This window comes from Nicotiana tomentosiformis, chromosome 5, assembly GCF_000390325.3.
Source record: "Nicotiana tomentosiformis chromosome 5, ASM39032v3, whole genome shotgun sequence".
In the NCBI taxonomy this organism is placed as follows: Eukaryota; Viridiplantae; Streptophyta; class Magnoliopsida; order Solanales; family Solanaceae; genus Nicotiana; species Nicotiana tomentosiformis.
The window spans coordinates 88,463,573-88,489,017 of record NC_090816.1 but is presented as its reverse complement, the minus strand read 5'-3'; the positions used below and the strand labels follow the sequence as shown (position 1 = coordinate 88,489,017).

General features: G+C 37.8%; 1 protein-coding gene and 2 non-coding genes across 4 annotated transcripts; 1 reads left to right on the top strand and 2 right to left on the bottom strand.

The window, feature by feature from the left end:
- Positions 1-2,529: 2,529 nt before the first annotated feature.
- On the bottom strand, positions 2,530-20,354 carry LOC104091984 (ABC transporter G family member 24-like). 2 transcript variants are annotated; one of them, XM_009597438.4, is made up of 14 exons: positions 19,777-20,354; positions 19,529-19,605; positions 15,532-15,798; positions 14,913-14,976; positions 14,672-14,818; positions 14,425-14,459; positions 14,174-14,247; positions 12,915-13,846; positions 12,391-12,687; positions 11,490-11,981; positions 9,720-9,868; positions 9,322-9,611; positions 9,098-9,231; positions 2,530-2,839 (listed from the first exon to the last, which is right to left on the bottom strand). In XM_009597438.4, the coding sequence occupies exons 1-14, from the start codon at positions 20,055-20,057 to the stop codon at positions 2,683-2,685; spliced, it is 3,396 nt and encodes a 1,131-aa protein (XP_009595733.1). In that variant the 5' UTR covers positions 20,058-20,354; the 3' UTR covers positions 2,530-2,682. The 2 variants fall into 2 exon arrangements, with proteins under 2 accessions (XP_009595733.1, XP_033510915.1); XM_033655024.2 differs by lacking the exon at positions 15,532-15,798 and having other exon boundaries at positions 19,777-20,353.
- LOC117275724 (U6 spliceosomal RNA) lies at positions 3,328-3,430 on the bottom strand. The gene has a single exon (XR_004505922.1). It is a non-coding gene; the product is annotated as a U6 spliceosomal RNA (small nuclear RNA).
- A 4,105-nt stretch (positions 20,355-24,459) lies between the features above and the next one.
- LOC117275726 (small nucleolar RNA R71) lies at positions 24,460-24,566 on the top strand. The gene has a single exon (XR_004505924.1). It is a non-coding gene; the product is annotated as a small nucleolar RNA R71 (small nucleolar RNA).
- Positions 24,567-25,445: the final 879 nt, after the last annotated feature.

Below are 25,445 nucleotides of genomic sequence, written 5' to 3'. Positions count from 1 at the left end.
CCTTTCAATATTGGCGGTGCTCCTGGGATCTGGTCTACCCTTAAATTGTAGGTTTCCACTTTTTTGTCATTAGCTTCAATTTTCTTCTCCCCTAATTCTATCCGTTTTTGTCAGTTCTTCGAGCATCTTTATGATATCGGGGTTAGCCCCCGATTCATATTCATTTGACCTTTTCGTGGCCGGTTCATCGCTGCGGGTGACTTCCCGGGGTTGATTGGGTTCAACCCTGCTCGGTGCACGGCTTTGGTTCTGTAACTGAGCTATCGCCACATGTTAAGCCTGTAGCATTTCGAAGATCACCCGCAAACTTATCCCATCTCCTCCAATGTTTTGTGTGTTTTGAGTTGCCGATCGGGCTCTACCACGGATGCTATTCTCAGGGTCGGTAGGCAAGTTTGCGTCGATAGCCACATGTGAATTAGAGTCAATCGGGCTAGCGGCCGGAATTCCGATAGGATCAATGGGCGGTACCTCGTCACCGGGCGCTATGTTGTTAATTTTACCGTGATGGTCGGACTCGTTATCAACATCTAGGGGTGTTGATTGAGAGTTCGACATTTTGAGTTTTAACCTGAAATTAAAGACACTTCAAAGAACAAGTGTAAAGTAGTGTGTATTATGGAGATTTGTATTAAATAACCACTATTATCCTTATCCCCGCGGTGGGTGCCAAACTGTTTACCCTCAAAATCGGATAACATCTGAATTTATAAGTAGTTTTAAGGATACGTGATTTAACTTGATACAAAACGACAAATTAGATTGCAATTGAAATAAGTAATGGAAAAGTAAGCACAAACCATACGAATTGAATAGTCTTAGCCCTGGAGAATTAATCACCCTCGAACCAGGTACTTCGATCGATATCAAGACAGAAGAAATGAGATCTTTAAAGAGAGTAGTAAGAACTTAAAGAGAATAATAATGTATTGCTTTGGAATGCGTATTACAATGTGTCCAATGAATAATCAGACTCCCTTTTATATAGTAGAGGAATCCTACTTTAGGTACAATTCTATAAAAGGTAAAAGATCTCTTGATTCATTGATTGCTGGTTCCTTATTGATTCGTGCCGAGATTCCCGCCGTAATATCCAATCGATCACGGATATTTCGATCTTCTGTTGGTTATGCTAACAATATTTCTTCGAGCTTGATCGGGGCTAAGTTCGACTCCGAGATTACTAACTTAATGTTCTCGAAGACAGGCATTCTGACCCCGGGTTCTAGCTCGGTGGGACTCAGGGTCGATCTTCAGTCTTTGGTTGTCATGTTCCGAGCCTAACCTGCCATGTCGTAGGCAAGCTCGATTCCGACCGTATACAAGTATATTTGCGTATTATTTATATACGGTAAGATTTTTGACGAAGTGGTGTCACGTGATATCGCTTCGTATAATGTGCATCCGTTCCCATGCAATTCAAGTATGTTCTACAGTCAGTGCTTGACTCTACCTATTGAGTTTTTATGACAAATTAAATGATTCGAATCTAAATTGATTTTGGGTTGTACATCTAATTTTTTTGAGATTGTATTTCAGTCGATCAGAGTATCACCGTGTCAAGGTGGAAGCTACAAGTTTGAGCCCTATCAATCTTGATGGATACAATAAAAATATCAATCCATCTCTCTTTTTCTATGAAAAGGGAGTACATGGGGCATAAGTTCATTCAATTATACAAGTTGAATGGCACCTTATCTCCCATTCAAATACGTTGATCGGCTCTATGGTTATTATGACTATGGGTGGCAAATAGGTTGTTTGGGATGCTCAAGATGGGCTGACTCATTAAATGTGTCATTGTCCAATCCTGTCCAAAGTTTATTTGGGTTAAGATAGGCTTGGTCAAGATGGGCTAAACAATAAATTATAATCCAACCCGCCTAAATTGATCCAAATATTTGCAATACTCTCAAATTATAAACAAGCATACAAAAAACGGATAAATTATCCGACCCGATTCATATTTAATACGGATAAAAACAAGTTAACCGGCGGATAATATGGATATCCATATTATCCATGGCTTCTTGAATATGATCATTTTTTTAGAGAATTCCAAGTCTCCCAAACTTGAGGAACCCTCAATTTGATATTTTACAAATGTAAAAGTTAAACTCATTAGTTATCCACTTAGTTATCCATTTTCTAAGTGAATAATAAGATTCTTATCCATACTTGACTTGTTTTTAAAAAGTTTATTATCCAATCTATCTTTTAATGAATAATATGGGTGATTAACTATTGTTTTTTAACCATTTTGCCACCACTACACGATGAAATTAGTCTGTTAACAATATACATCGACTTTGGGGGGGAAAATTACATTGTCAATGAGACCCACATTTGAATTAAAAAGAAATTCATTTAGAAGGTTGTGAACAACTGTACTTCGATACAAGTGTAAGAAGACGAAAAAAACGTATTTTTCATTATAAAATTTAACCATCTGTATGGCTTATGAATAAAGAAATCCTGTAAGCAACTCTAATATTCTTTTTCTTTGTGCAAATAAAATGAGTCCACCCGTTGTTAAAAGGAATAGAAGAGCTCAAGAATGTCATTGCAGAAGATGAACAATATTAATATACATTTACACATATATGATATAGGCAACAGGAGGATAGAATCCTCTAAAACTAAATGACAACTACAAAGAAAAACGACGTGGATTATCAATTTTCACTTCTTCTGGAAACTTATCATGCCGATGAAAGCAATGATACGACTACCTAAACCTATGAGAAGGAGAATGCACAAAGAAAGACTCCAATCATGAAGACTGTATCCCCAATTCATAAGCGCACCACAACGTGTTATGAGCCATACACCATAATACCTGAAATCACATAGCATAATGATCAATTACATGCAACTTCGAATTTGAAATTATGTACAAGGTATTTTGCAAATTTAAGATCGTTGTACACGCGGACATTACGTCAATCATCCCTATAGGATTCCTGCTGTAAAATAGTGTATTTTCAATTTGATATGTTGTTTGTGGAAAATCATTCAAGAAGGGCTTTACGATGTAAAGTAAATGTTGTCAAAGATCCAAAAGTCTTATACATCTGTATTTTCTACATCTTGCGTTCTGATCTAGCTCTCTGCTTTCAGTTTTTGCAATCAAAGCAAAGTAATTTTAAAAACTGAAAATTTGCGAGTTCATCTAGAATGAACCATCACAGGAAGATTAAATTAAGATGAAATTAAAAGAAAAAAAAACATTTATTTTTACCACAAGCACATGCGGGCAAGTGAGGAAGATATACGAGTATGAAGCCTTAATCTCTATATTTGAACTAGGTTTCAGTAGGAATTAGTAATTCTTTTGACAATTTCTCGATTTGTGCATGTCATCCTTGCGCTGGGCAATGTTAATCCTCTCCGTATTGTTCCAATTTCATTGAATTCCCCCAAATGGACATTCATGATAATAAATGATGCCACAATTTTAAGAGTCATTTATAGTTACTAACAAGAACTGTGGAAAAATACATGTTCAAAAGAATAATAGCCTGTTTGGCCAACCTTCTCCAAGTTCAAAGGCACTTTTTTTTCAAAAAAGGTGCTTTTGAACAAATTTGAAGTGTTTGGCCAAACTTTTAGGAGAGAAAAAAGTGCTTCTGAGGAGAAGCAGAAGCAGAAGCAGTTTTGGAGAAGCAGAAAAAGGTACTTTTGAAAAAAGAACTTTTAAAAAAAAACACTTCTCAAAATAAACTGATTTTTTCAGCTTGGGCCAAATGGGCTATAAGAGAGTTTTACCCAAATAAATACGACGGGAAAAGAGAATACCCTAAGAATCTCTGCGAGTGAATGACGAGAAAATTCCACAAACATTTAAAACGAGAATGCCCTTAAACTTAACTTCTCAAGGCCACTGGACCCAAGCAAAATACTAGAGATGCAAAGCACATGGTCTAGTCAAAGAGATGACTTTCTGTTCTCGATGTTGTCACCTTTTACCAAATATCTAGTCTAGAAAATAACTTAGACTCTTAGGTTGTCACCTACTGAGAAAGAGTCCGCTGTTTTACTTAATGTTCTGTCTAACAGCGGTAAAACTCTTTTTTCTCTTAGATAGGTAGAGTCGAAGAACGACTCTACTTCTTGATGTGAAGAAAAAGAAAAGTACCTAAGATGGTTTAGCGGCACGTGATGTTTGGACATAGTATGAAGTCAAGCTATTAAGCCTGCTGAACTACATGCATATATGCCCTTAAAGTTACGAAGAGAGCAAAATTGATGTGCATGCATATGCCCTTGAATTTACAAAGAGAGCAAAATTGATGAGTAATGATTATTTTTAGAATCTTTGTACATATCTTAGAATATTAGAATGACAATATAGGATTAATTAGTGATCAATTAGTTCATGTAATTGTGTACTCTTGATTGTCTTTCCTTTTTTAGAACATGTAACTAAACTATTTAAAAATCCTATTAGCTTGAGGAAATAATCAAGTTGCGTTCTCTCAAACTCTCTTCTTACTCACATGGTGTCAGAGCAAATTAGTGAGAAAATAATCAGAGAACTCACTGCCGAGCAATTTTCGGGCAAAATACACCATTTTCTGAAGGTTCGTTGCTTCCTAGGGGTACTATGCATTTACCAGTACCACCAATAGGATTGGAATCTTCGTGCGACCAGAATCAACCAGACTCAGTGTCATCGGACCTCCCACGTGCCGACCAGAAGGAGGAATTTTCCAGCAAGATTCAGCTATGCGTCGGCGCGTGAGACTTACTTCGACAGATTCCGGCAAGAAGTTTTCTTCTCCGGTGATCGCCTCTTTGGTCCAAGCCTACCCAAACAGATTCCACCACATTCCGGCAAACGTTTTTAGATTCCGGCGACTGTTTTCACAATTTTCTTGATTTGGGACAACTTCTTTATTATACCCAGGGGTCAACTAAAGTTACTACATCTTCCTGATTGCCTTTCAGAATTTCCCGTTGACTTTCTTGCCATCAACACAACTTCAGTCACTTCCCAGGAAAATCAGATTTTCCGACAAGTTTCAAATACTGTTACTAGTGGATTTAATATTTTGGGCAAGAATTCTTCGGTTGTCTTTGGTTGATTTGGTAACCCCCTCTTGGATTTGAGAAATTTGGTTGCAACAAAATGGGAACCAATAGTATTAATATTTGGATCATTTCTCTACTGGATTATATTAAGTTCCTTCAGTACAAATCACGTAAACAAATATCTTTTGAGATAGCTTCTTTGTTCAAACAAGTAATAGCGTGACTTGTGCCTCCCAGTCTTCTTCTTCCGGCTCTTGGATCATTGATTCAGGTTCATTTGATCACATTTCTAGTAACAAATTTCTTTTTACTACTATTTCTTCCTCAATCATTTCCAACACTTACAATGGTCAATGGATCTCAAACCATGCAATTGGAATAGGTCAAGCTAGTCCACTTCCTTCCTTACCTTTGAATTCAGTTCTTTATGTTCTCAGGTCCTTTTAATCTCATATCCATAAGTGGTTTAGCAAAATCACTTAACTGTTCTGTTTTATTTCTTGATAACTCTATTTTTATACAGGAACGCAATATAGGACGAATCATTGGTATTAGGGGTGGATCAAATGGACTTTATTATCTTATCATTGTTAAATCACATGGACGCACATCGTGTCCTCCTTCAACAACTTGTCCTACTACTGATTCATCAGACTTATTGCATAAATAGTTGAGACATCCCAGTTTATCAAAACTTTAAAAAGTGGTACCTGCTACATGGTTTGTCTCACTTGTCCACTGTAGAGTGTGAGTCATGTCAGCTCGGTAAGCATACACGCTTCTATTTTCCTTGACGTCCTGATAATCGGGCAGTCACCTTTCATGTTAGTCCATTCAAATGTTTGGAATCTTAGTCGGGATAGTTCTACCTTGGGATTCTGCTACCTTCTCAGTTTCATTGATGATTATTCCTGGTGTACTTGGATATTCTTGATGAAAATCAATCTGAGTTATTTTCTATTTTTCAGACCTTCCACATTGAAGTCCAAAATCAAATTTGGGGTTTCTATCAGCACATTTCGTACTGATAATGCCCAACAAATTTGTCTCCTCCATTTCAACAGTTCATGAACTCTCATTGGGATGATTCATCAAACATCTTGTCCATATACCTCTCAACAAAATGGGGTAGCTGAAAGAAATAATAGGCATCTCACTGAGACTACTCGTACCCTACTCATACAATTTCATGTTCCGTTGTGTTTTTGGAGGGATGTAATTCTCACATCCTGTTATCTTACTAACCGTATGTCATCCTCAGCTATCCAGAATCGAGTTCCATTATATGTCTTGTTTTTCCACTTATCTATGTTCTCTCTTCTACCTCGTGTCTTTGGGAACACGTGTTTTGTTCACAACTTGACTGCGGGAAAAGATAAGATAGCTCATCGTGCTTTTAAATGCGTATTTCTAGGTAACTCGAGGAAGCAGAAGGGATATTGATGCTATTCACCGGACCTTCAGCGATGTCTTATGTCTGCTAATGTTGCCTTCTTCGAGACCCAGTCATACTTCACAGGTTCAGGTGAACACTTAGACATTTCTAAGGTAGTAGCAGTTACATATTTTAAAGATTTAGTCACTATCTCTCATTCACCTTCCTCCACAACTCCGATTTCATCACCTACAGCTCCAACTCCACTACCTACAACTCCAGTTCAATAATCTATAGCTCCACCACTCTTGACTTATCATCGCCATCAGTTTCTAGCATCATGTCCAGATGATTCATGTCTTCTATCGGATCCTTCACCTACTGCAGACTTGTCTCCTCCTAGTCCACCAATCGCACCCTGAAAAGATATTTGATCCACTCTTAATTTGAATCCCCATTATATTGGTTTGAGTTATCATCGTTTATCATCACCTCGTCATGCCTTTGTGACATCTTTATCCTTTATTTGTGTCCCTAAGTCCATATGTGAAGCACTATCTCATCCTGGACAGTGACAGGCTATGATCGAAAAGATGTCTGCTTTACATAATAGTGGTACTTGGGAGCTTGTTTCTCTACCTCTAGGTAAATCTACAGTTGATTGTTGGTGGGTGTATGCGATCAGAGTTGGTCCAGATGGTGAAATTGATCTACTTAAAGCTCGTCTTTTTGCCAAAGTTTATCTCAAATATTTGGACTTGATTACAATGATACTTTCTCCCCCAGCTAAAATAGCATACGCCCGTCTTTTTTTTTTTTGGATTATTGTTGTTCGCCATTGGCCTCTTTTTCAGTTGAATATTAAAAATGCTTTTCTCCATAATGATCTTGAGGATGAAGTATATATGGAACAACCACCTAATTTTATTGCTCGGGGTCTAATGGTCTTGTATACCGGTTGTGTCGGTCCTTATATGGTTTAAAACAGTCTCCTCGAGCAAGATTTGGTAAGTTCAACACGATTATTCAGGAATTTGGTATGACTCGCAGTGAGGTTGATTATTTTGTATTCTATCGACATACTGCTCATAATATGTGCCTTTATTTGGTCGTTTATGTTGATGATATAGTCATCTAGGGCAATGATGAAAATGATATAATTAAATTGAAGCAACATCTCTTTCAGTATTTCCGGATAAAGGACCTAGGATTGAAGTATTTCCTAGGCATTGAGGTTGCGCAGTCCAAATTAGGAATTGTTATCTCACAGTATAAGTATGCCCTAGACATTCTTCAGGAGATAGATATGACAAGTAGTAGACCATTGACACTCCTATGGACCCGAATGTTAAACTTCTACTATGACAGGAGGAGCCCCTTAGTGATCCTGGAAGGTATAGGTGGTTAGTTGGTAAGTTGAACTATCTCACCGTACCTCGAACTAACATTGCCTTTTCTGTGAGTGTGATAAGTCAGTTTATGGACTCTCTGTGTGATAGTCACTGGGATGCAGTTGTTCGTATTCTGTGATACATAAAATCAGCCCCAGACAAATGAGTTGCATTTTGAAAATCAAGGTCATGAGTAGATTGTTGGATACATAGACGCTGATTGGGCTGGCTCACCTTCTGATAAACGATCTACGTCTGAATATTGTGTTCCGATAGGAAGTAATTTGGCATCTTGGAAAAGGAAGAAACAAAATGTGATTACTCGATCTAGTGTAGAAGTTGAATACCGATCAATGACTGTGGCAACCTATAACTTATTTGGATTAGACAGTTGCTCAAAGAATTGAAGTTTGGAGAAATCGGTGACATGAAACTTGTGTGCAATAACCAAGCTGCCCTTTATATTGCATCAAATTCCATGTTTTATGGAAAAGATAAATTATCCTTTCATCAGGGAAAAGATACTCTCAAGACACATTGTTACAAAATTTGTGAAGCCAAATGATCAACTTGTAAATATTTTCACCAAGTCCCTCACTGGTTCTCATATGAACTACATTTGTAACAAGCTTGGTAAATACGATTTGTATGCACCAGCTTGAGGAGGAGTGTTAGAATCTTTGTAAACATTCTAGAATATTAGAATTATAGTAATTAGTGATCAATTAGTTCCTGTGATTATGTACTCTTGATTGTCTTTCCTTTCTTAGAACATGTAACCATAACTATCTAAACCCTATTAGCTTGAGGGAATAATCGAGTTCTCTCAAACTTCCTTCTTTCTCACAATCAGGAATTCCAGCGCACAATATGGTTTTACAGGTTGCCCCTCATATCCATCATCAGCAGTATTACCAACTCATGCTTCCATAAACAAGAAATGAAAACATGCCTACGATCTACAAGGAAGGCATCTTTCCACTGCTTAGATAAGGGATCAAATCACGGCATTCATAAAATACCTACATGCACATTCTCTCTCTCTCTCTCTCTCTCTCTCTCTCTCTCTCTCTCTCTCTCTCTCTCTCTCACACACACACACACACGCGCGCGCGCCCCAATCACACCTACATGTTGTTGTGTGAGATAATATACATTTATATATATACATCTAATTCGAACATTTGAATGGTCTTTGCCCAGGAAAGGAGCCAAGATTTGCACAGCTAGAACCATTAAAGTAACAAGTGCTAAACCTTATATTGCTCGATCACTACAGGGAACTGTCATAACATACCTTTCGGCATTTGAGATGACAAATGCCTCCAGTGCCCACTTTGGATAGCATAAATCTGCCAAGACCTTGAGGAATTTACCACCGTCGGTGCGAGATGCAATGAGCGTCAACACCACAGGAACAAGTACCGAACACTATATAGAAGTGAAATCTGTTAGTACGGGATATGAAAAGAAACAAAAACTGTAGCAATATAACATGTCTCAGCGGGAATTCATGCTCACCAGCTGGGAGGGACCAGGTGCTAGGAAGATGGCAAATGCGTAACCCATTCCAGTCACACAATACACAAGGCAGAGTAACACAATGTAATTAGCTGCGAAAGAAGATCTTGGATTGCAGAAGAAGTAGTACATTGATAGATATACAGCAGGCTTAATCACTGTGTTGAAATGATCTATTGTATCTTTGGCAACAAAATGAGCAACGCTACTAATGCCAGAAGCACTTTCTCTCCAATACTGCAACTTGTCCAATGCAAATGTCCTTAAAGCCGCAATTTTGCATAACAGAGCTGAAAAAGAATTATAAGAAATACAAACTGGATCAGAAATTCAGGAGAAGAAGTTGTACTCTGAACTAGTATGGACTTTTACTCCCTTGGAAATGATTATCAACTTACAGACAGCAATTATTGTGTGTGTATAGCCAGGTGCGCCAAAGCTTTCATCCCTCACTTTGGTTAGTGATCCTAAGCAAGCTCCAGCAACTAAGAGAATGAGATAATCTATTGCTTGCATTTTTGCTTCACGTAATCTTTGCTTGCTTATCCTGGGATAATTTTAAATACAAAAAAATGTGAGAACTCAACTGCAGTGTAAAAACAGTGATTTAGAAGCTTATTCAATTAAATTTGCCCATGCATCCAGCAGTGGCGTGTAAGTAAATGCATGCTAAAAAGAACAGCATTTTCCAACAGTTAAGTCATACCAAATCTGCTCTCATGCTACAACCCAATCGTGGCCTGATTTTCTACTATAATTTGTCAGGAAAAGTTAACATACTCAAGATCTGACTTGCCCAAATCTCCAAATTTGATATCAACCTCAGTCAACTATACTAATACTTCTAATTGCTACTACGCGCAGGTAATGATTTACTCTGACAAGTGAATATCCAGGGGAATTTCCTCGATATAACATGGTTTTAGATACATCAAAATAAGGAAAACAAACAACATAATGCCCTCTTTAAATACTCCATAAATGTGATGGGAAGAAGTAATTTGACAGGGAATGATCAACTTTCCTGCAGCTTGCTCTGTGCAGGCATTATTTTATTTTTTATTTTTTTTAATTATCAATGGCATTATGTATTATAGAATAGGGCTTCAAATCAGAACTTAACACAAGGGCTTAAATAAGTAGACAAATGACAAGACGAGGGGATGCACGTTTTTCTTTATTTTGCACGTATTTCTTTATTTTATTTCTTTACCCTTACTTTTAGTGGCCAGAAAGAATGGTGGCAGAATTAAGAGATGATTTATTTCATAATTTTCAGAATTTGATTCCTTGCCAATGGCTAGAAAATTTTGATTGAGTCGACAACATATACTACTGGTCCCACCACCCACAGAAGTTGATTCCTTGCCAATGGCTTGAAAATTTTGATTGAGTCGACAACATATACTCCTAGGAACAATGGAATTCCCTTTGAATGATATCAATCAGAACTCCGGAATTTCTGCGAGGTTCTTTTTTTGAGAGGAAGCAGTGGCTCTTATCAAAATTGACCAGCCTGCTTCTTATTGGATGAAATAAATCTTGATCTCTGGAAGCGTTCTTAGCTCTTCTTTTTGCGCTTAATTTTTTCCTCGAGCAGGGGATATGCACATGTGTCCCAAAGTGAAAGAGTATATTCAAAAACCATTATCTTTTCTTTGTTTGTATCAAAATGACCTCGGTTGAGAAACTGATGCACAAGACACTAGACCACCGTAGGAGATTCAAAATATTGCTCATTGGTGCAGGCAGCTTTAACAACACTTCTCCTCTTCAATGGCTTCAGATTCTACAATGGGATATTTCTCCCAGTGGACAAATTGCTTGCCTGGCAATATTGATGTAACTCAACTAAAAGTAGATACTGGTTGCAATAACAGCAAACAAATTATAATATCAATTTCGAGCAATTCCGAGAATTTAGTAGGTAACAGAAATATGTGGACAACATAGGTCAACTTGTGGGCAATGTCAAAGTTCGTGATAGTGAGCTGGGTAATGGGTGTAGAGATTATTTAGGACCCAATTCCCAGACTAATGGTTCGATATCGATACTTAAAATAATTTTGAACTTACCCTGTTGTAAGCTTTTCTCTCTATTGTTAATTCATGATAAAAACACATAAAGAACTATCCGATGAAAAGAAATTGGTTTTGTGAATATTTACCTTCCAATGAAGTACTTGTATTGCAGAAGAACATTTGGAGTTCTCCGGTTGGAGAGGTCCTTTGACATCATAAAGTTGTGCAGTATAATATCACGTTGGCGCTCCACGTTAGTCTTCATGTCTTGCCACATTTCCCCAGCAAAGGAATGTTCCTCTGTTACATGATCAAAAATTGCTTGATTGCCATTGTTTACATCCACTGGTGAAGATGCAAGTACAGCAGCACTCTGTTGCATTTCTGGGGGCACAGAATAACCATTGTGAAGCATCCACAACACGGGAAGCTCTTTATAGTCCACATTTGAATTGGTGGTTGGTTTGACCAGCCCTTCCAAAACATCTATGAAGTGGTCCGGAGGATTAACTCGTTCTGGGACATCGATACCAAGGCCTGCAAAGTAGTCCTCAACTTTCTTTACAGGACCATGGTAGACTACAAGACCACCCTTTGCTAAGAGTATCAAATCATCAAACATCTTGAACAAGGTGTAGCTGGTAGAAAAAAGTTGCAAAAAGGTGATTAAGAGAAGGAAATAATTAACAGCCTAAGAAGGTCCACTTCACTTTATTTGCAGTTTCACAATTCATTGTTTTTAGTGCCCTTCTGGGTTGATTTCCAATGACGATGAAGGTTAAATGGCTATTGTTGGACGATTAAACAAGCATTTCAGTGACAAGACAACGGGAAGCATAATTTATCAATCAGAAGGAAACTTCAACTAGCTAGAAGAAGATTTCTTCTGTTTAAAGAATTATTCACTTAACTTATCAGCTGTCTGACATTAACAACTAAAGACTGAAAGCTTTTGCATTTTTGTGCTACAAGACTAAATACCTATAAATGGAAAGGATGAATGTACATGCAGTATCAGAATCCAAGTCAACAAATTCCGGTGGTTACCTTGGCTGATGGACAACCATGCAGATATTGACTCCTTCAAGGGCTTCACGTCGAAGTGCTCTGATAAGTAATTGAGAAGATGCACTGTCCAGTCCAGATGTCGGTTCATCTAGAAATAGAAGTGATGGTTCCATTACCAACTCTAGCCCAACATTAACTCGTTTCCGTTGGCCTCCAGAGATACCTCGCTTCTCCACTGTTCCAACCAAGGAACCCCGCACGCTCTGTAAGCCCAAGAACTCAATGACTCTCTCAACAATAAGAACCTTATCTGGCTTTGGCAAATCTGCTGACAACCTTAAAATTTACAAAAAGTTAAAAATTTATCTTTTAAACTAACAGCTACAGGGATCAGATGAACTTGAGATACAAGAAGATACAAGCCAGCAGTAGCCAATAGAATAATGTGTTTGCTGCTTGTTATGTGATTTAGAAGTGACTGAAAATTTTGAAAGTACCCTGTGCTGAACATTATAACCCGAGTAGCAAGGACATAGTAAGTAACGAAACCAACTATTACATACCTGCACCTTGCACTGAACCATAGATTCTCCTCAACAGTCAAGTTTCCGTGCACAATATCATCCTGTGGCACAAAACCAACGATTTTTCTGTACGAATGAATTGGTTCTGGTTTTCCATTTATAAGGATGGAACCAGAAATTGTACATCCAACAGTTTTTCCTGCCAGAGCTGAAAGGAGAGTAGTTTTCCCTGCTCCTGATGGACCCATGACAGCAGTAATACGACCGGGCATGATTTTTCCATTAACAGATCGTAACAGATGCTTCTTTTTACCTTTCAAGGTAACAGTTAAACCTGTAAAACCTATCTCAATTACAGGTCTTTTCTTGTAATCAGTATTTGTGGCCATAGAGATTACACCAGAGAAAGTAAGGTTTTTGTTCTGCTGTTGCTGCGCTTTTTCTCTCTCAAGTTGTGCATATGCATACTTGAAAATTTGGCTACGAGTTTGAATTTCTTTTCCTTTAGGCTTTTTGGATTTCAAATTTTTTTCTTTAATCTCCAAACTGAAAGAGTCTGAACTATCAAAAGTATGATCTTCAATTTCATTTATCACCTCCATCAAGGGAATGGATCCTAATTCTTCTACTTCAGATGTGCTAAGCGAATTCTTGGACACTGAAGAGGTACTGTGCTCCTTTGATGAATATGAATTACCATCGATATCAGTATCTTGTTGATTCATTAATGTGACCTTGTCACTGATTGTGACATTTCTCTTGCGAGAAAATTTGTGAGACAATTGACCTTGCAATTCAACAGCATGCTTTTTAGCAGCCTCTTTTGCGGCTTTCCACCTTGCACGTGCCTGTATCTTTTCTTTTACAACTTTTGCAGCTGCTTCCCGGGATCTAGCAAGTCTCCTTTCTCGTATGGTGATTATTTGGTCCGAACAGTTGTAAATTATAAGGAGAAGTGTAGCTAAAGCTGCCTGCAAGAATGAGCAAGATTTTTATCTCCTACAATGGTATAACTTCTTAAACATCAAACATGAATAAATTCAAATACTAAAGAGAGAATTTTTACGGGATCAATTTCAACTTTAGCACTGGGAAGGTAGTACAATAATATCAAATTTGTTATCACCAGAAGGGTGCTGCTACTTCTTATGGACAACAGAATAGTAAACTTTAATTGAAACCAGAGTTATTTTGTTGCATTACTGAATCGAATTCTCACCTCATATAAACCTAGAAACAGCTAGAAACTATGAAGGGATATCAGGCAGGGCAGTTACTAGATAATAATCAAAACTTACAATGAGCATTGCCCCATATGCATGAATATTCTGACTTGCAGTGTTCGGATTACATGAAGTCAACTTGAAGCATCCTGCAAATCCATCAAGAGGTGAATGCTTAATGAAGCAGCACCACTGGAGAAATAATCTAAATCCATGCTATAGCAATATGCTTAATGGAAATATAATTCGTTATTTATTTTGCACTAAAAGATTTCTATTTTAGCAATGTATTGCAAATAGTTGGTCACTTTCAAACTGGAACTTACGTTTCTCAGCCGTAGAACCTGTGGGGCAATAATTCCTGAAATTACAGGGTAAAGAATAAGCCTTGAAAAGACACATGAGGAGCAAAATTGATGAAATATCATAAAAGAAGTGTGTTGTGCATGTAGAACTAACTGGTAAGGATTTTTTTTTTAAGGGGCTTCTGTAATCAGATATCAGCCTGATATCAAAATTTTACAACTAGAAGACAACCAGACTGTTATCAAGAGTCGGGACAGAAACTACTACCCACTAGTACAAGGATTCTTCTCTGTATTTGTTGGACAATATGACCCTGCGGAACAGAATACCTCTGAGCTGCTGCGAACATCAGACCAAATGTTTGCCCCGCCACAAGTATGATTTGGCTGCCCAGGAGGTAATTGATAACTATATCTACAGACATACCAATAGACATGTTATACAAACAACAAATGGGCAGTAGGAAGTAAAAGATCAGAGCGACCTTGTATCAAGAATCTGGACTCACGGTTCGCATATTCCAGTATTCACATTGAGCGTGGCAAGTGGACAGTAGGAACCTAAAGGGCAGGCTGGAAAAATGAAGCAAGTTATCAGAAATCCTTTCTTTTGTAAAAACTCAGTCAATAAGATACTTATCAGAAAATAATTAGCAACTACGATTTAAGAAGTCTTCAACATGTAATCGAAATAAGTGAAAAACAGTGTTATACTTAAACATTCCATGTAAAGTATATATATAATATATATACGTAAACACATTGTGGTAAAACATCAAATTAGTGGTCTTGGCACTAAAATAGATTCATATGTGGAATCAACAACAATCAATTATCATTTACCAAATAAAGCAACAACAAGAAGCCTCCTTGTTCAACTGTAATTGCAGTATGCTAGTTATCTCTTAAATTATTTTTGCCATAATGCTCCTGCAGTCATGCTTACATACGGGGCTTTACTGTCCACTCATCGGTATTAGAAGATAGAATTAAATTACTATCTGATAGTTGATACTAGAGCGTAAAACAAGAACAAGTCCTTGAAGTAACAGAAGAATAAACTGCATTCTAGTTCTGTCCCACAAATGGTTGAAGAAGAAATATTGACAAGATTGATGATATACTTACGTATCATACAAGTAAGACCGTGAGGACAGAAGAAACCCTCACAGCAAGGCTGACAAGCAACAGTTCTCGCTGGTATTTCTCGAGAATCTCTTAGGTCAGGATTCTGATCTGGGTCGGTGCTACATGCCCATCCTGGTTCACAACCTGGAACCCAAGAGGTCAAATTGCAGTTTCTGTTGGCCTTCAAATAATTGGACCCTGATGTTATGGTGTTACTGAAGTAAAAACTGATTTCTGCAGCAGTACACAGTCTTCGTTGAATATCCCCTGTTCCAATAAATATAATTTTCATATCATCTTCGAACTGTAGTGTAGCCTGAAGAGAATGATTAATGGCACGAAATTCTAAGCAATGTATAGGGTAAAATATGCTATGCTACGTGGCCGCCCAAAAGAGGGACACGTGGAACCTAAGACGGGGATAGCCAAAACCGAAGGCAACGGTCCCGTTTGTCACCAGAAAGAATAACGCTCATAAAAATGCAATAAATACTCTTTGCCCGGTAGCATTTAATGGAGAATATTCCATAGCATTAAGTACGTTGCCCGTTACAAGTAATTTGGCATTTATGCTCACCGTTACATCTTCATCAATGGCCCTCATAATTGACATTAAAGAAGGGCACGATCCTAGGACCTTCTTTCCTACACGTAGCTATAAATAAACACGAATTTTCTGGCAAACTAATACTACAATCTACTCAAAGCCCTAATCAATTTTACCTTCTTATTTTCCATTCTTGTTCTTATTACTATTGCGTCTGGAGGCTTCACTACCATAGTCTTTATTTCTGTCATTGCGTCTTCCTATCAAGGCTAAGTGTTATATATTTCTTCAATTATTTTGTTATTTCAGGATCGAATTAATCCACTTGTCTAAAAATCACGTATAAATTCAACTGTACCGTTTTACGGGTAAACAGTTTGGCGCCCACCGTGGGGCCTAGACAGTCGTGCAATTAAGTTGATCCTTGCCTTTTTTACTAACGTGTTTTGATTATTTTATTTTAAAAGAAATCATAAGAAATGGCAGATAACGGTGTTAACAACACGCACAATCCCGAGGTTCGAGGGGATCAACCTCATTTCGAGGACTCAATCAGTGACACCCACAACAAGGGGAATGACGCCACGCCGGTTAGGGCTGTGCATTATTTGAGTCAAACCGAAAATCCGAACCGATACGTGTTATTTGGATTGGTTCGGATCGGATTTCAACTCTTTGGATCGGATTCGGATTAAAGATTTAATTATTTTGGATAACGGATCGGATACGGTTTGGCTAAATTTAAATCCGAACCGATCCGAAATACGAAATATAGGGTCTACATATAAAAGTGAGGGTGCCATCAGATAAATCTAGGTTTCATTTGTCTTATTTCTCTCATACTCTTTCATGAAGAGCACATATCAACAGAAATAAAGGCTCTCAATGGGGTCTAATACTAGTTGAGACGATTGCAACAATACTTGATGTTGATTGTCTTGTGCAAAATAATAGGAGAAGTTGTTTAGACAGTAAGAGCATCAAAGTATATTTCATTATTTGGCAGCAATTAGTAAGAAATTTGGACAGGTCTTGTTTCTCTGAGTTTTCTTGTTGAGAAACACAAGTGAGGTTAATCATGTCCTTATATTTTTGTTCTAGCTGGGTATGTGATGGTTGAAACGGGCGTGCTTTTGCCTATTTCTCAATCCAAGTGTATTGTGATCTTACATAGTTTCCTTATCATGAAAGATTTGAGTAATTGTATGGAATGTTGTGTATGACTCGTTAGTTATAGCTAGCTATACTTAAAGTCTTTTATTTTTGCATCTTAATATATAAGGCTTACAGTTCGAAGCGTAATCCAAAATATTTATCCGATCCAAATATCAAAATCCAATCCGAACCGAATTTAATTTGGTTCGGATTCAGACTACAATTTACCAAATCCGAAATTATAGTCCAAAATATGCCAAATCCGATCCAATCCGATCCATGAACAGGCCTAACGCTAGTGCATGACAAGAAATACCCTCGACATGTTCGAGAGACAACTCCCGATGATGCTGAGGAGGAACATGTCATTGACGCGGTAAAGGTCCTACAAGAACAACAGGCGATCAATCTAGGCCACCTCACGCGACAGGATAAGGTTATGACGGAGTTGAAGCAGGCGTTGTCGGGGGCTTCGAATAATGCGAATAGACGAGATTTGGTTCCTCCCGGCGCTCTCGCGAATCAAACAACGCATAGGGTCGACAACAACACCCCGAGGAGCGAAGTTGGCTCCGATGGGGCTGGGGGAGCGCACCCGGCCCCAATAACGAAAACGATCCCTTCAAAAATGAACTCTACGGTTTATGAGGGAAGTGAACGTCCGCATGGACCAAATCCCAGGCGCACCACCGGTGCTGAAAAGTCTGGGCTCAAAGAAGTATACTCAATTGTCATACAAGCCAAGTGCGGCACCAGAATTAATCCCAAAGCGGTTTAAAATGCCTGATGTGCCAAAGTATGACGAAACTTCAGGCCCTCAGGAGCATATTACCACCTATACAACGGCGGTGAAGGGAAATGATTTAGCTCTTCACGAAATTGAATCTGTTTTGCTGAAGAAATTTGGAGAGACTCTCTCGAGGGGAGCCTTGACGTGGTATTCACTGTTACCCGAGCATTCCATAGACTCCTTTGAGATGCTCGCAGACTCTTTCATCAAGGTTGATGCCGGGGCCAGAAAAGTACAGGCTCGAAAGGCCGACATATTCAGGATTGCGCAAGGAGAGTCCGAGTTGCTACGAGAGTTCGTTACCCGATTCCACAAGGAAAGAATGTTGCTCCCGGTTGTCCTGGATGAATGGGCGGCTGAAGCATTCACCAAGGGACTGAATCCGAGAAGTTCAGACGCTTCCCGAAAATTGAAGGAAAGCCTGCTTGAGTATCATGCAACGAATTGGGCGGATGTCCACAATCGGTACGAATCAAAGATAAGGATCGAAGATGATCAGATTGGCTTTCCATCGTCGACAAAAGGACGGAAAAAGAACAAAGAAAAATCAAAAGACGATTTCGACACGGACGGACGGTCTTCGAGGGGCCGGTTAATAATCACCATATTACAATTCCTTCATTATTATTCATCGCACGGACAATCCTTGCATTTTAATCTCCGCATAACCAGCATGTGAACCAAACCATGCATAGAATTAGCTATTCCAATAATTGGGAATATGTTTTATGCAATGTTAGTCGCGCATATGAATTAAAAAATCCCCTAACTAAAATATATAGTCCATATCTAGCAGGGTCGAGCGATGAAATAACTAATAGGAGGAAGATTGTGAGAGAATTATTTATCTTCTTAGAAAGTTTGTTTCAGTAATTGAATTCTTGTATGGTTATTACTATCCTAATAGCAGTACAGTTCTAACTTCTACTAGTGAAATTTTAACAGTATTTTTTGGATATAAAGATAAATCTTGTATTGCAAAATTCAAAGAAGAGATTAACTATTAGCATTACCATTTGCGATATCAAATAATATTTCCTTGATAAATACCACCTAATTCATCTAATTGGTCCGTTGTGAACCAGTTAGAACTTGTTTCACCCACCAAAAGAGTAGATGCTATATATTCCAGTGTAAATCACAGCGTTCTGACCTGATTAGCCATTCCAGTCTTATATAGCATCAATTACAAAAACGATTGACAATCTGATCTAACAAGGTGAAAGTAAATGCACAACCACAAACTTGTTATAAAAAAACTGTGATTTACAACCGTTGACTTTATTTCAAAAGGACAATGAAATAGGATAAATTTCAATGCCACTTTTTTCTACAATTAATGCCAAACAGCCTCATTTATCTTCTATCCAAAAATCACAATCGCAAAGGAAGGAAGGGGGGGGGGGGGGGGGGAGCGCACACAGTAACTAAAATCATTTTATTCTCTTCCAAACATTTCTGTCGCACTTGATTTCGTGCAAATAAAACTTGAAAATGCAACGTACCTCTTGTTCTGGTAACACAAGCACTGAGAAAAGTGAGATCCGATGAGTAATTGAAGGCATGATCCCACTCTTCATCTCTGCAACACATCGTATATTAGAACTAAACTACATATCCGAAAACATAAGGAATCAACCACAATTAGACCGAGTATTTGCCTTTTTAACTATAAATTACTTCACTTTCCCTTTCGTTTGTTCGTTATCAACTCCCCACACACACATTCACATAAATTAAGCAAAATATTTACCGATTTAGAATGCAGAATTTGAATTTATCCGCAAATTCGTTGTCGAAAAGGCTGTGCGTCTGATTGTATATACGGTTATATACAGTTCGAGTAACTAAATCAACTACCGCGGGATTATCGAGTTGTGAGGCGGTGCCGGCACCGTTATCGATAGATTGACTCCGAACTGAGCTCCACTGCAAATTCACTAAGTTCACAAGCACGACAATGACGGCCAGCTGGAATGTAGACGACGGCGACTTTCGCCGCCGCCGGTGAGTCGCCGCGGTAGCAGCGCCCATTTAGGAAATGAGGAAAGGAGAAGCGCTTTAGCCAGCTTTTTGCTGGTATATAAGAAAGGAAAATGGTGAGAAGACATGGCGCGGGTGAATGATTAAAAAAGTGAATAGGCAGAGATCATAGTGGGTCCCATCTTCTGCAATTCGAAGAAGACCACGTCTTGGTCTTAAGTCTTAACCGTAGCCGGCTGGCTCTCCATTTGCCAGCTTGTTTCAACATTTCACGGTTTGGCTAAGCCGGTGGCAGATTCAATATCTTGATCTTTATGTATATATTTTCTGTTAACTTTTTGTTTTGGCTCAGTTAGGAGGGAGAGGAATAGGCCGGCCAAGTATAACTTGGAGTATCTACGTTTAAGAGATCAGGTTTTTACAAGTGTTGATTCGAGTTAATTCGAATGGCACCATCATTAGAAAAAATGTTTTGAATCTTAATAAAGTATGGCTGCGTTTTTTTTTTGAGACATTGATAAAAGGAATGATACATAAATCAAGTGAAGATGACGCTCAAATCAAAAAAATTAGTCAGTTATAAATGTATTATATTATGAAAGTTCATTTAGTATTTCCCGAAAAAACTTATCTATACGACACTTCGCCGTAAATATGTTTATCTATTTAGTATTCTATTGGAAATAAGTCTTCTGAAGAAACTTATTCTTTCAGTACCCCGTTATAAATAAACATCACATCCGGTAGAAGATTATCTATATCTGGTACAATGAGTTTATTCTTTCAGTACCCCGTTATGGATAAACATTACTCTGGTAGAAGATTATCTATATCTGGTATAATGAGTTTATCCTTTTGGTACTCCGTTATGGATAAACATTATCCCCGGTAGAAAATTATCTATATCTGGTATAATGAACTTATCCTTTCGATACTCCATTATGGATAAACATTACCTCCGGTAGAAAATTATCTATATCTAGTACAGTAGCAGCTTGCAGAAGCAGCTTATACATCAGCTTGCTTTCTTCTATAAATAGAGGAGATTTCAGTTCATTATGTACATAAGTTTGAAGTTTGAATAATATATCAGTTTCTCTCCATACTTGTCTTTACTTTACAGTCTTTATTTTATAACACGTTATCAGCACGAGACTCTACCATCTCGAGTAAATACTTTGAAAGTATCAGAGGTACGAACTTTCTTTTTTTAAATAATATCAAATCTTTCTAAACTTGAGTTTGTAGCCCTGGATATATCGGGCAAAAGCTACATGTCTTGGGTGCTTGATGCTGAAATTTATCTTGATGCGATGGGTCTGGCAGACACCATCATGGACAAAAATCAAGCATCAAACCAAGATCGTGTCAAAGCAATGATATACCTAAGACATCACCTTGATGAAGGCTTGAAAATGGAACATCTCACTATTAAAGATCTAGTCATACCGTGGAATAATTTGAAAGATAGATATGACCACATGAAGATGGTCGTTCTTCCACATGCACGTTATAATTGGACTCATCTAAGGCTACGAGATTTTAAATCTATCAGTGAGTAAAATTCTACTATGTTTAGAATTATTTCCCAATTAAAATTATGTGGTGATAATCTTACTGATCATGATATGTTGGAGAAATTTTTTACCACTTTTCATGCCTCGAATATGCTCCCGCAACAGCAATATCGAGAGATGAGATTCAAAAAGGTATTATGAACTTATCTCACATCTTCTTGTAGCCGAGCAACATAATGGGCTATTAATGAAAAATCATGAAAGCCGGCCTACTGGTTCTTGTCCATTCCCTAAAGTGAATGAGACGAACTTCCACCAAGCTAAGCTTGGAAGAGGACGTGGCCCCAGTCGTGGTCATGGCCGTGGTCGGGGAAGAAACTCTAAACATGGTAATAATAATGCACCAAAGAACCCTCCTCACCATCAGAAGTGGAAAAGGAAGGAACAAAAGCATGAAGCGGTGCAAGCAGCAAAGCCAAAAAATGCATGCTATAGATGTGGAGGAAAAGAGCACTGGTCACGTACATGTCGTACGCCAAAGCACCTGGTTGAACTTTATCAAGCCTCCTTGAAGAAGATAGAGAAAAATGCTGAAGCAAATTTTATTTCTGAAGATAATTTAGACTTCATGTATTTAGATGTAGCTGATTACTTTGCACTCCCGGAAGGAGAAACAAGTCATGTGATCGGTGATGAATCTGTAGAGATGTAAATTAAATATTTTAATTTTTGTTGTTTGTAGTAGATAGTATGGTTATGTAATTGTTGTACATAAATAAAAGTTATGCTTTGATAATGATGTTTACTATCATATTTATTTTTTTTTATGTCATTTTGAAGAATATGGATAATCCTCAAATTATGTTTGAATCAAAGACCAATCATGAATATATTTGTGTAATTGATAGTGGAACAACTCATGCCATATTCAAAGATCAGAAATACTTTTCTTATTTGCATAAGGAAAAAGCAAATGTTTCAATAATTTCTGGTAATATAAGTTTGACTGAAGGCTCCGGAAGAGACACTATATTTATGTCTAAGGAAACAAAACCTATAATAGACAATGTATTATTTTCCTCCAAGTCCCGAAGAAACTTGTTGAGTTTTATAGATATCCGCCGAAATGGGTATCATGTTGAGACGATAGATGAAATGAATATGGAATATCTTTGTATTACAAAGAATGTTTCTGGCCAGAAGTGCATTGTAGAAAAGTTACCAACTTTATCTTCTGGCTTATACTATTCAAAGATTAGTACAGTTGAAGCACACTCTATCGTAAATCAGAAGTTTACTGATTCAAATATTTTTGTGCTTTGGCATGGCCGTTTGGGCCATCCTGGATCAATAATGATGAGACGAATTACTAAAAATTCGAGTGGGCATCCATTAAAGAACCTGAATATTCTTACAAATAATAAATTTTTTGTGATGCTTGTTATCAAGGCAAAATGATCACTAGACCATCACCAATGAAGGTTGGCATTGAATCCCCTGCCTTTTTAGAACGTATACATGGGGATATATGTAGACTTATTCACCCACCAAGTGAGTTGTTTAGATATTTTATGGTCATAATAGATGCATCTTCAAGATGGTCTCATGTGTGCCTACTATCATCTCACAACCTAGCGTTTGCAAAGCTATTAGCTTAAATAACTCGATTAAGGGTACAATTCTCAGATTATCCTATAAAGGCTATTTGCCTAGATAATACTGGAGAATTCTCATCTCAAGCTTTTGATGATTATTGTCTATCAGTTGGGATAAAAGTTAAACATCTTGTAGCTTATGTTCATACTCAAAATGGCCTTGCAGAGCCATTTATTAAACGCCTGCAATTGATAGCAAGACCACTACTTATGAAAACAAAATTGCCCACTACTGTTTGGGGCCATGCTATCTTACATGCAACATCACTTATCCGTCTCAGACCGACACATTATAATAAATATTTTTCGTCATAATTAGTTTTTGATCATGAACCAAATATTTTCCATCTACGAATTTTTGGATGTGTTGTATATGTGTTAGTAGCACCACCACAGCGCAGTAAGATGGGCCCGCAGAGAAGATTAGGAATATATGTTGGTTTTGAATCACCCTCTATTATTCGCTATCTTGAACCATTGATGGGGAATTTATTTACTGCTCGATTTACAGATTGTCGCTTTGATAAAATAAATTTCCCACAATTAGGGGGAGAGAAAAAGGAAATCAAAAGAGAAATTGTGTGGAAAGTTTCATTATTATCCCATTTTGATCCACATACCCGTATATGTAACCAGGAGGTCCAGAAGATCATCCATTTATAAAATATAGAAAATCAAATGCCAGACGCGTTTACTGATTTGAAAAGGATAACTAAGTCACATATCCCTGCAGAGAATGTGTCTATCCGAATTGATGTCCCAACAAGACCATCTACTAGCATGAGAGCTAGTGAATCTAAAGTACTCCTGAAGCGTGGTAGGCCTTTGGGTTATAAGGATTGAAATCCTCGAAAAAGAAAATCAACAAATGATCAAAATGATACTATAAAGGGATCCCCTGAAGAGACCCAATATCTGATTAGTTCTGAGATTCCTGAAGAAATAAATGAACCCGAGACTCAAATGAGTGAGAAGCTTTTAATAAGTTCTATTGGTAAAGGGATTAATTTAAATCGATCTGAAATACTGGTGGATAATATTTTTGCATATAATGTTGCACTTAACATTATGCAAGATAGTGAGGATCTTGAATCCCGATCTGTCGAAGAATATCGACAAAGATCTGATTGGCCAAAATGGCAAGAAAACAACTCATCACGAATTGTGACTATCTGCTCTGGAGTATTCTTCATCAAAGGGCCTCCAACTGCATTGCTCAATGTTCTACGTGAGGCCGGTGTCAATCCATCCCAAAAGTCCTTAAGTTGCATCTAGAGTTCAATTTTGCTATGTTGACACTTTTTAACAATCTCCCTAAAACTCTCCCAAGTTTCAAACACAGTCTCAGTATCTTTCTGGCAGAAGTTATGGATTTCTCTTCTAAACTTGCTCGTCTTAGCTTATGAGAAATATTTATCAAGAAATTTTCTGGTCATCTCATCCCATGTTCGAATCGATCCATTAGGTAAGCTTTAAAGCCACTGCTTTGCATCATCTTTGAGTGTGAAGGGAAATTCCCTTAAGTAAGCTGCATCTTGTGACACACCATTGTATTGAAAGGTGTTCATAATCTCCTCGAAATCCATTAGATAGTTATTTGGATCTTGGTTCATCTTCCCTCTGAAGACACAATAATTTTGAAGGGTTTGGAGCAACCCCTGCTTCAACTCAAAATTATTAGTTGCAATTGGAAGTGGTCTAACACTTGATAAACCTTGATTGTAGATTGGTCTAGCATAATAACCAAGTGGTGTCCCATGTAAGGGTTGCTGTTGATTAATTCTGAGACCCCTCTATTCTTCATAGATGTTCTGTGCATCTCTAATAGCTGCTTCCCTAGCATACTGTGTAGCTTGTTCTCTTCGTTGGGCTGCTTCTCTCGCAAAATCTACATTATCTTCACCGTTTCCAGCCATAAGTTCTTTAGTTGAGGACTGCCTAACCTTTTCTGATGTCTCTATGAGATTTCTTTCTTTCCTCAATTGTCGCAGTTGTTTTCCTATCTCTGGTTCGTTAGGTAGCACTTCCTTCGCAAAAGTTCTAGTCATGTACTACTCTGAGCATGTAACCTACGCACACTCAAAGAACCAAACATAAAAAGAGAAAAATAAAATAAAAGAAAAAGAAACATTCCTGAATTAGTACTACAAACTATTTCAAACACTATTGATTGCAAATTCCCGGCAACGGCGCCAAATTTTGACAAGCTCTAAACACACTTAAATTATGCTCGCTAGTCAAAGATAGTATAGTATAATATCATATCC

Bases quoted from the DNA above. Each gene is read 5' to 3' on its own strand.
- LOC104091984 (XM_009597438.4), bottom strand. From the start codon at position 20,057: ATGGGCGCTGCTACCGCGGCGACTCACCGGCGGCGGCGAAAGTCGCCG. The intron at 19,606-19,776 runs GTAAATATTTTG...GATGTGTTGCAG, and splicing joins AAATTCTGCATTCTAAATCG to AGATGAAGAGTGGGATCATG. The intron at 9,869-11,489 runs GTAAATATTCAC...AAATTATCCCAG, and splicing joins TACAAGTACTTCATTGGAAG to GATAAGCAAGCAAAGATTAC.